At 42.7% G+C, this 11273-nt stretch overlaps 1 protein-coding gene across 1 annotated transcript; it reads right to left on the bottom strand.

Annotated features, from left to right (window-relative positions):
- Positions 1–589: 589 nt before the first annotated feature.
- Positions 590–9842, bottom strand: LOC308168273 (piwi-like protein 1; the record flags this gene model as incomplete). The annotated part of the gene is made up of 20 exons (XM_080542794.1): positions 590–706; positions 1190–1337; positions 1448–1573; positions 2937–3090; positions 3256–3326; positions 3427–3530; positions 4148–4348; positions 4453–4525; positions 4880–5067; positions 5295–5409; positions 5539–5656; positions 5758–5884; positions 5982–6090; positions 6329–6526; positions 6640–6720; positions 7368–7489; positions 8104–8318; positions 8480–8608; positions 9040–9142; positions 9768–9842. 20 exons carry the CDS (start codon positions 9840–9842, stop codon positions 590–592), a joined length of 2574 nt encoding a protein of 857 aa, XP_080398920.1.
- Between the last annotated feature and the right edge of the window lie 1431 nt (positions 9843–11273).

Below are 11273 nucleotides of genomic sequence, written 5' to 3'. Positions count from 1 at the left end.
AATCAGGAATTTAGGAGGTACAGGATGGGGCATGGCCAAATGGGGGAGAGCCAATCACAGGCTAGTGTTAGGTCACCTGAATGCACAGATGCAGAGGGGGACAGGGGGACAGAGAAACCAATCAGGCTTGGCATTATTCTGCTTAAGCATCAACACTTCATAGTTAATAACAGTCTCTCTGGTGAAGTATAGAGCAGCCTGCAGTAGAGATGCACATCAGTAAGCCCTGCTGCGTGCACGTACACACACACACACACACACACACACACACACACACACACACACACACACACACACACACACACACACACACGTAAGAACATAGAAATTGAAAGGGAAGAACAGACATGGTTCTAAATTCCACATAGTTTTTAAACATGGACCCACCAACATCAACATGAAACATAGTCTAACAAATAAAACCCATTGGATTCTTGAGTCATAACATTGTTAACTAAAGCAACAACCAGTCAAACACTCCAAACCTCAGCCACACATACGACGAGTCCTCATCTCCATACTCTAGGATCTAGAACTCTGCTATGAATAACAAATGTCCGCTCTACCCAATGTAGTAGCTGCTCCCCTCTCACAGGTAGTAGAGGAAGTCATCCAGCTTCATGTTGGGCTCTCTGTGGATGCTCTGTCCCACCAGGAAAGCAAGCTTGTGGGCATACTGGCAGGGTGCAGGCACTCGGATGATCCCCTGAAATAATTGGGGGAGACAAAATCAACGACAATTTATGCATCAAAAAACAACTTGCATGCCTGAAATGGGAAAACCATATGTAAATACAGTATGTTTGATTTCATAACCAATATGGATACGTATCAGTAGGTTTAAGATGTGTTTCAATGTGAACTACACCCTGTTCATGCCTGCATTTGAATTACTGACCAAGAGAATAGTTTAAGCAGACTTTTACCCTGTAATTTTGTGCATTTGTTGTTTTCATTACTCTAAAGTAGACATATCCACACACAAAGAATCATGTTATAAAACAATCTCTGAGTAAATATATCTCGCTTTGAATGCCCTGATGTTCCAAACTCCCAAGATCCCCCCCTCTCTCCCCGTCACAACAGACCTCACACGTTTTGATAGCTATGATGCAGCTGCACACGAAATAATGAAAGTTCGGGTAAACCTCCCCTTTAAAACTACTACTGGAAAGACAACCCAGCATACCTGCCAGTTGAAGTACATGTGGCAGAGTTTGTAGGTCAGTTTCTGCATGTGGTCAGGCTTCAGTCCACTGCTGTCATACACCACATTGTAGTGGGTTGGGGAGACGCTTCCCTGTCTAACAGCTTGGCTGACAATGAAGAAGTCGTACCTGAAAATGGGAAATTGCAACTGTAGCCACCGTTTTAAGACTGGATAAAGCAGACATAGCACATCTCTGAAAAAACAACATATTTTCTGAATTGCGTATTGAATCGATACCATTCTGGGCGGGTGACCTCAGTGTCGATGACTGTTCCAGGGGGTGGGTTGGCCATCTTGCCGCCAACTTGGGCAAAGAACCTGGAACTGATCCGCTTCTTCACAACCACCACTGTGAGTTTGGGTCTAGGAGGGGAAGAGAGAAAATACGATCAGAATGATTGGTGATTGAATGTGTTAAAGGGAACCCTGGTTATTAAGACACAGTGTTTCCTCTATATGCATTGATTCGTGGCGGGCCGCCACAAATAAATTTTCTCCGCCACTAATTGATTCAGGCTGCGCAACGAGAAAGGCAGCGAGGAATTATGATCGGAGAATAGAAAAAGAAAAAGCAGATTTAAACTAGATTTAGGCCGCTTTCAGACCTACATTTCGTTCCGATTTCGTTCCGATGTTGCAATTAACCTCGTCGGCAACGCGCTTGCAAAGCAATTTTGTGATGGGTCAGAATTTAGCGGATTTCAGGAAATCCCTCTCCTCTCCCTTCGCCCGTCGGCGGTCCCTTTAATCCCGTATCCTAATCTAAAATGCAACATCAGCGACGACTGTGGGTTATTGCATTTACTGCTGTTCTCTGGTTCATGTGCTTATACCAGTGCTCAGTATACAAGTATTTTAAATGAACATTCGTAATGTAGTCTCTGATGTTCATGGTCAACTAAATCAGGCTATTTTGTGAAACAAATAATGTTCCCGCAAATTGGTTAACCGAGCAGCCTCGCACCTAACGCTAGCATCGAACTATTCATAGCATAAACGTTGGTAAATGTCATAAACGGTTTTCTTTAACTCAGCTGATAGCATTACCTTGCTGTTGGTTGTTTACCGAATGCTCCAACTGACTGTCACACTGTGATTTTACTTGTGTAAACAGTTAATGAGTAACGTTAGACGGTTTTGTGTGTGTACTCTCATGTAGGCTTGCAATACTTTGTATTGATGAGCTGATCTTTCATTGTGACTGTAAGTCGCAAGTTTATATTCTACGGATGTTGTTCAGTGCTGTATGCGCGTTCCCGGTTCCCTGTGTACTTCATATTCGATGAGCTGATGATCTTTCTCTGTGTGTGTGTGTGTGTGTGTGTGTGTGTGTGTGTGTGTGTGTCTTGGGCGTATCTGTCAGTCACATGTATATGTTCAGTGCTGTATACGCGTTCCGCATGTTCTGCTGCAGCTGTAGGATATCTTGGTATTTGATCACCTTCTATATAAAAATCACCGTTTTTTTTATGTTGCCACCCTTTAGTTTTTGGTGAAATTACGTCTTTGTTTTGAGCGCCAGTGCGCGTTTCATGTGCGTGCAATTATTATTTTTTTACCACTCCGCCACTAATGTGAAAAATCCTAGAGGAAACACTGAAGATATGTAGGCCTTAATACGCTCTAATTGCCATCTCGTACTAAAATATGTTGGTAGAAAGACATGATAAAATTTGATTATGTTAGAAATCCTCAATTAAGGTGTAGGTCCTTAAGGTCCTCTTACGTGTAGTCCTTTCCCATGGTGCTGATTGAGTCCAGGATCTGTGGCACTTCGTAGTTGACCACACTCTGCAGCATCCCGTCCCCCACTCCGTCTCTGTAGATAATGATGCGTGAGGGCAGGCACTGGTTGTGCTTCAGCCAGGCCTTCAGTGCACCTGGGAAAGAGAGCCTGCACTTAGGATACTAGGGATCATTCTCATGCTTCTCTGAGGGATTATGTTGAAAAGAAGACTTGGAAGACATTGTTACAATGTGGCAGTCAGTGGTCAATTTTGATATGGTATCTTATTTGAAATGCTTTGTTGTTTCATTGAACTTGCCTTGCAGAGCCACTTTCAAGCCATCCATGATCTCCTGACCACGGCTCTGAACCACACACTTGGAGAACCACCTGGAAAACAAGAGGAATCAGTTGGTACTGGCTACCAACATTGGTGGTAAAGAGCACATTCATAACCCAAGGCCATGCTTCTCCATGCTCATCCACATACCTGGACATGCCCTTGTTGAGACTGGCCACCAGAGCTCCAATGGACCTGTTCCCTGCAGCTATGTCGTGGTAGCAGTCAATGCCCACGATCATCAGCTGCTGGAGCTGTGAAACAGAGGCAGGTGAAGTTACACCTTACAAAGTTTGGTTTAGCACATGCTTCTATTGAGATACATGGGGTGGAACATAAGATTGTGGATGGAGATCACATAGGTGTGAAATGTGTGGTTGTAGAAATAGAACACGCTGTAGAAATTGTACCTGCACCCATGTGAGGTAGTCAGTCAGATAAATGTTATCCACATTAAAAAGGGAAAGTTTATCCAAAATTCATGTTCATGTGTATTTCTGGTCAATCCATAATGCATACCGTCTCAAACTATCATCATTTCAAAACGTATCATTGCTATCAAAACTCAAAGTCTATGTTTACTTCCTAAAAAAGCCCCAGAGTTAATATAATCTGGAATCGGGAATCTTGAGCAATTTGGAACATCAGGACTGATGACGGCATTCAAAGCGAGATATCTTGACCGTTTATATATACTGTATATCTTCATCGTTTTTAATGTGTCTATTGAATAATGAAAACAACAAATAATAAAATTCCACTTTAAACTTATCATGAGCATTGGTCTGTATGTGCACAGCTGTTTTTTTATATATTGGGCCCCAACAACATTTGTGACTTTGGGTTTATTTCAATTCACTGTGCGACTTACTGGGATCTCCACACTCCAGAGCTCTCCTCCCATCTTGCAGTTCATCTGCAGGGCAATCTTGGTGGCCACAGTCATGACGACCTGTTGGCGGGAAAGGGTGCGAGCCAACACACACTGGCTGGGGGTGGGACAGTCCACACACAGGTACTTCTTCACACTGTCATACTTATCCTTCCTGTTGCTGGGGAGGATCACCACCACCTGAGGAGGTAACACACATGCTTTAGTCCTCATTCAACACCTAGAGGTGGTTACCTGGACACAGATTAAGACGATTGCTAGACATGTTATGCTCAGAGACTAACCATCTGGGTGGTCTCTGTAACGTTGTGCTGCAGAGCCCTGAGCAGAGACTCCTGGCGGTCCTCGTACTCCACCCTGTACACAGACCAAAACTGTCAAAGCACTGGGACATCTAACCAATGGGACTTCCACTGATGATACCATGTTCATTTTGAGATAACACGCAAGTATGATTGGCAAAGAATACTCAAGGCTTTGTAAAACACCTGTGGTACAATACTGCAGCTTAAAGTGCTCATTAACTCAAGCTTGGAACCTTAATTCTAGCTGTGCCCATTCACAGCTGGACTCACCGTTGTAATTAACTTAGGTATCATATGTTGCTCCCTGCCACTAGGTGGTGCAATAGCACTGTGTATGTGTGTGTGTGTGTGTGTGTGTGTGTGTGTGCCTCCTTCCAGTCTCCTCCAACCCAGAGTGAGAACTCACATAACAGGCCTCTGCATGCGGATGCCCATGGGTGGGGACACCTTATTTAAGCCGTCCAGGAGGGCGTGGGCTACGTCAGCGTTGCGGTGGGTAAAGAACATGATCCAGTTGTCCAGTGGCCGGCTGCTGATCAGGGGGATCCCCCTCATTTCTTTGGACCAGTCTGCTGCCAAAGCGTTGTAGTCGTACTGGGAGACAAAAGAAAAAGAAAAAAAAAGGTTTTTGAGTTTGTTGCAATCACAGATTATGACAGGCATATACATGCAAATACATGACCAGCAAACATTCTTGTTTGGAGCTAGATCAGTACATGTTGCAGTAAAACAGAAATGTTTAGCAAGAGCTTCAAACTGCAGGTAACAAGTACTGTAATAATAAGCCACACTGGGGACATCATTTCTGATGTATTCAATACCGATCTGGATCCTTGGATAATCCTCTCAGTAGGGAGGACTCTGCCTGTGAGGTTCAGGAGTTTGTTGTCAAAGTTGAGCCCCCAGGTATTAATTTCAGCCTCAGCCTCAGGGTTCCTGCAAGGTGGTCAGTTTTGCAATCAACGTTGTGATATCAATATTGTAACCACTTAAAGCTGGGGTGTAGAGTCAACATTACATCAGTGCAAGGCTGCTCATAGTCAAACCATATAGAGTGTGACGTACTTGTGGATGTTATTGACAAAGCGATTGAGACGCTGCTCCCTCTGCTCTGGGTTCAGTCTGGTGTGGGTGGCCAGGTCCTTCATGATGTTGAAGTCACTGCGCATCTTGTCCGTCAGGCCTATTAAAAATAAATAAAAAGTAGCAGTGTATATAATACTAAAATAAATACTGTCCATAAGTAGTGTTTGTGAGGTTTCTCTAGTGTCAAGTCAGTGGTACCTGTAAGGTAGCAGAACTCAGGGATGAGCATGGCTGGGCCAGGGGGCGGCCCCCCAGAAGGGCCCATCTTCTTCACATGGCTTACCAGAAGGGCCTGCCGGTTGTCGGTGATGTCCAGACTATATTGCTGAATGAAAGTGTTAAATCATAATGAGTTCAGTGGTTACTGTGACACATGGTCAGTGATATGGTCTGATAGTTTAAGTTTATGAGACAACACCTACAGTTTTGTAGTATTCTTTGAAGGAGATGTCAGAGTCCCCTCTCTTGAATGTGTTAGTAGGAGTGTGGTCCCATGCGATATCATCAATCCTGTAGGTCTTGTTATTGTACCTGAGAGAAAAAATTCCCATAGACAGTTGGTTGTTATAAATGTGAATGTTTCTTTGCAACAATGTAAAAGTGGTTATTATAAGGTTGAATAAACATTATTTTTTTTATTTTTTATAAATATGAATATGCACAAATCTAAGTAGAGCTTAGTGCTTAGTACCTACTCTGCATTACTGTAAAGCGTTACCGTAGAGAAACAACAGTTGTATCTCTGCGTTCATCTAGTGGTGGGTCTTACTTGGTGAGGACAATTTGGCCCACCAGCTCCTTGGTGCAGGCCTCCATGAAGCGCTGGTCCCCACACTGCTGCTTGAGATTGCCCATGAAAGCGAGCACTGTTTCACTGCGCAGCACCTTGTGGCTCACATCCATACTTAGCATGATGCCCGACTCATACTGCAGGATGGTGGTGGTGAAGCCAGGCCAGATGGTCAGTCTGAAGAGCACATGCATACAACATGCCACACAATGAAGGACACAACAACATCTTTATTCTGTCTCTTTTGTCTTTATGGGTAAAACCACTGCCGAGACAGGTAAGGCACAGACCTGTGCTGTGGGATATTGAGTGGTTCATTTGGGTCGTAGTAATGGCGTCCAATTTGTTGCATGTTTAGTATCCGCAGCACCCTAGAACAAACAGAGAATAGTTTTTTTACAGACAATGACGGAATAGAGACCGACAGAGAATGAATGAATGAATGAATGAATGGTCTTTATTGTCATTGATATAGTACAGGTACCAAACAACGACATTTGGGAGGGGGGGCTCCCCTGGTGCTAGGAAAAAAACTAAAAACAAGAAGGGAAAAGAGCTGGTTTACATAAATAAAGGCTATATACACTATCCACTATACTATACAAATTAAAACACTGTGCTGTACTCTATGCTATGGCCTATGGTATACCTATTCTAACATTTCCTATCTCTGAACCTTATGTACCCGAGGGTTGTCATATTGCACATAGTGTTATTGCACATTCATTTAAAGTGTCGCAGTTTGCAGGTTTGAAATGTTCACAGTTGTGTTTCAGTATTGCACTTGATTTCAATCTAGTAGCTGCCATCAAATTGTCTAGATTGTCCAGGGCCTAGAACCTAGGTCTTTGCTGTGTTCAGGGCCTGAATGGCCCTGGGGTAGAAGCTGAGCTTCAGTCTGTTTGTCCTTGCGAACATGGTCCTGAACCGCCTGTCCGAGGGCAGCCGAGCAAAGAAACTTGAGTTTGTGTCTTATTATAGGTCAACACAACCATAACCTTTCACTGGGTGCTCTGACCTTCTGAAGATGATGTTGTAGAACTGCAGGCACACTGGAGAGGTGGGTGGCAGCTCATTGGTCAGAGTGATCGTGATCTGGACATCCTCTCCATGGTTGGTCCGAGACTGAAGTACAGTTTCCTACAAAATACAATGGAAGCTCTGTGTCAAGGTTTCTCAATGAATTACAATTAGAACATGCTTCTCAAAACAGCATGTGGGAGCTGATCCATTAGATGTTGTGTGGCCTGTAATTGTCCTGTGGCTTCTATGTGCTTGAAATGTCGCTGCCCCCATAAGTGTGTATGTGGTGTTTGTTGTAGCCCCTTCAATCACCTCAGCTTGCTTACGTGTTTTTTTTGTCAAGTGTGATGTTGGGGTACCTTGTCTCAGCCACGTGTTCTTAGAATATTTAAATGTTTTATTTTAACTAATGACGTTACTTTTCAGGATGCCATGTTGCAACTGGCCGGGGACTTCAGCTGAAAATTAGCCGACTAGGCTAACGCTGCCTTTTTTACTGTATTTTATATGGTTCATGTATTTGGATTGTCCTCGATATAATAAACCAATAAACTAAACTAAACTAAACTAGATCATACTGTAGTTAGTATGTTTTTCACTCTTGCTCCAACAATTAACAGTTAACTACTTTGACAAGTTCTTACATGCCGTTTGGTAAATTATGATCTTAGTCTATCACAAATCCGAGTGATGGAGCCATCAGAAGAACCGAACCCTCTCGTGTACTGTACCCGGTTCTCAAGTCTGTGAGGCAGGAAGAGGAGGGCTCCATCAAAGGTGCGGGCTGAGCCTAGCGTCTCGTTATGATGATACAAGAGGGCAGAACGCAGGCGGCGGGACTCTATGGGGGGCTTGTAGTCCACATGGTACTGGTAAAGCACCCACTGAGGGCGGGAAAGGATGCGGAAGAAGTTGGCTTTCAGTTGAATAGGAGAGCCAGAGGACCCTGAAGACATATCACAGATGACAGCATTATATTACAGAAAACAGAACAATGACATTCTTCTGCAATGGGTTTAATGAGGATTTCATACATGGATTTATCATGTTGTTCATTATTCTAAAACTACACTATAATTGTGACCATGTAATGGCTGGCTAACACACCAGTCTTGGATTCCTTGACATGCTCCATGGCCTGCCTGGTGTTGATTCCTACATCATGGAAATCACCACGGCGTCCACCCCTCTCTCCGATCTTCACCTGCTGAAAGCCTGAAGATATCTTAAGAAGATCTGTGGAAACAAAGGGCAGAGAAATAATGCAGTTTCACTCACTCTCATTTCACATTAAACACATTGATTGAACACATTTCAAATGTAAAATGTTAGGCTTGACTACTGGTATAGGAGAGGAAGAATTAAAAGTAAAAGTGCACTTAAGGCTTGACAGGTAGACCATATGCGCAGAAAGACATGATTAATCAATGCTTTTTCGTTCCCTCAACTCTCAAATCCACTCGCCATGAACAAACATTTGAACAAGTTACAGAAGCAACTGCGTTCCAGACAAACTCGACCTCCGACTCAATGGAACGCATCATACACTGAAAATTCACTGGTGCATATTGAACCGTGGATGGCGAACCATACAGTTCAATATAAACAGAGAACCGTTGCACCCCTAATATGCATTAGCTACTTTAAATGACCATAGAACACAGCACCTTCTGAGGACACAAGTCCCGGGGCAATTTTCTGTCTTCCACGACCCACAAGTTGACCCTCAGAAGTGGAGTGAACTGGCCGTGCTTCCTCCTGAGGGGGAGCCTTTAAGAAAAAACATTAAAATGTAATCAAAAATACTTTATTGAAAGCCCTTACCAGTTCCTATAATAACTCATGTTTCATATCAACAACACTCCACAAAATTACTGTGAAAACTCATAAAGGTAAGTGAAGTAATCTTAACCACTCAATTAGCAGTGCAAGAGCATTCAAATACAGTCAGAACTGAATTAATGATATGCCTAAAAACTATTACAGTGACAGAATACAATAGTGACCTTATAAATTCAGCATTACATTTGTTGTCTTCTGGCAGAGATGCCATCATAGGATTATTTAGCCTGATCCATTCTCATCCTATTATATTTATATCGAGGATACACTACACAATTTATAAAATCTTCATACCGGAAAACCTCTGACATTTTGTGATCACCCTTGCCCAAATTATTGTGTCTTGCTGTTGCTCTCTCCAAGATCAGGGGTTCTCACATCACACATTTTAATTTATACATTTACACAAGATTTGACCATCAAGACCCTACAGTAGCCTCAATTCATACAGCCATGTTGGTACAGCCATGCGTAACGGCGAAATCCTGTGGGCAGAATTAATTCATACAATATGTTGGTAATTGATGTGTATAAGGATTCTTAATGAACTCACCGACAGCGCCCCTGGTGGCCCAGTCTCTTGACCGCGTGCACGACCCCTCGGTCTGGCTCTGGCTCGACCCGTCATTTTAGGGTTTGGGTTAACAACACTGGAGTGGAACTGGAAGAAACATACAAATTAAACTTCTCATTATAAAACGGATGGGTGAAATCAAGCAATCTGATTGGTTCATAGCCGTGGTATATTGAGCGTATACCACAGCTACGATTAGTAGAGCCTCATCACAGTTCGAAATGAATAAGCCTGTTTCACGGTCAACATTCCAAATATAACAGACTTTTAATTCAATCTCAAGGACATTTTATCAACTTAAAAAAATAATAAAATAATCATACGCAAAGTAACCATGTAGATTCCCAATATGTGGTCTGTTTATCAAAATAAAGCCTGTTTGAAAATGTGTCGAGACGTTTTCGGAGTGCCCTGCCTGCGTCCACTACAGCCGCGCGCTGTGACAACAGCACTTGTCAGCGTTCCAAACTAGAATAGAGGAACTATTTTATTTGAGGGGAACTATTTAAGATGATTAATTACGAATAAAAACTATTTGAATTTGAGTGTGCTTTTCTCATTCATATTGACAGTGTTGGTAACCGTTTTATAAAAGCAATAGCTCACTTCAGGCCGTGGTATATGCGTATTATATCACAGCTAAGGGTGCCTCCGCTTCGCGTCGGGCCGAACAACGCCCCTTAGCTGTGATATAATAAGCATATACCACGGCCTGTCGTGAGCTATTGCTTAATTCTACAATGTTAACATAGCAAAGTTTGACATGACCACCACGTGTACATGTGAACACAGTTAAAGACAGTCACGAGCACATGTCTGACCACAGTCGTGACCACATACTGGCGCAAAGTGCTGCTGCACGAGGCAAGAGACCAGACGTAGCTAGCTAACTAACAACCACTTTGTACTTCATACATTAGCTAATGGACTCATCGTTGCTTCTGTTGTCTACAGTTAAAATCCATCGCTTTAGATGTATTAATTACTAACTGGCTAATATTATTGAACATTTAAACATTGCGTGGACTTCACTACGACGGACATTTCGGTCCTAACTAGCGCTGCTATGGCGCATCTGTCTTATCACAGTTGCACGACAGTTACAGCTTGTAGAATCCTTACTAATCTGTCTATTCATACACAGGTTGTTCATTTAGAATTACATCATTATTATTATTATTATTATTATTATTATTATTATTATTATTATTTACCTTCCAAAGAGAGGTTAAGTAAAGAAGCGTGTAACAGTCTCTTCAGTGACTCTTCACAGTGACAATCAGGCAGCACGCGCAGGTGTCAATCAGCGACGCGCATGCGCAGGTGTCAATCAGACATCACGTGACGTTAGAATTTCGATCTAGAAGATTCTATCTCCATTTTTGTCAAAATTGAGTTTTCTACATAATCTGATCCATTAGGTGTTTATTAATGCCTGTGTGGTGTTATCTTTAAAATATATATATATATGTTTTTTAGTTAGTA

The sequence above is a fragment of the Nansenia antarctica genome (genome assembly GCF_963989245.1).
Source record: "Nansenia antarctica genome assembly, chromosome: 12".
In the NCBI taxonomy this organism is placed as follows: Eukaryota; Metazoa; Chordata; class Actinopteri; order Argentiniformes; family Microstomatidae; genus Nansenia; species Nansenia antarctica.
The sequence above is the reverse complement of the archived record's forward strand: the minus strand, read 5'-3'. Positions and strand labels throughout refer to the sequence as shown.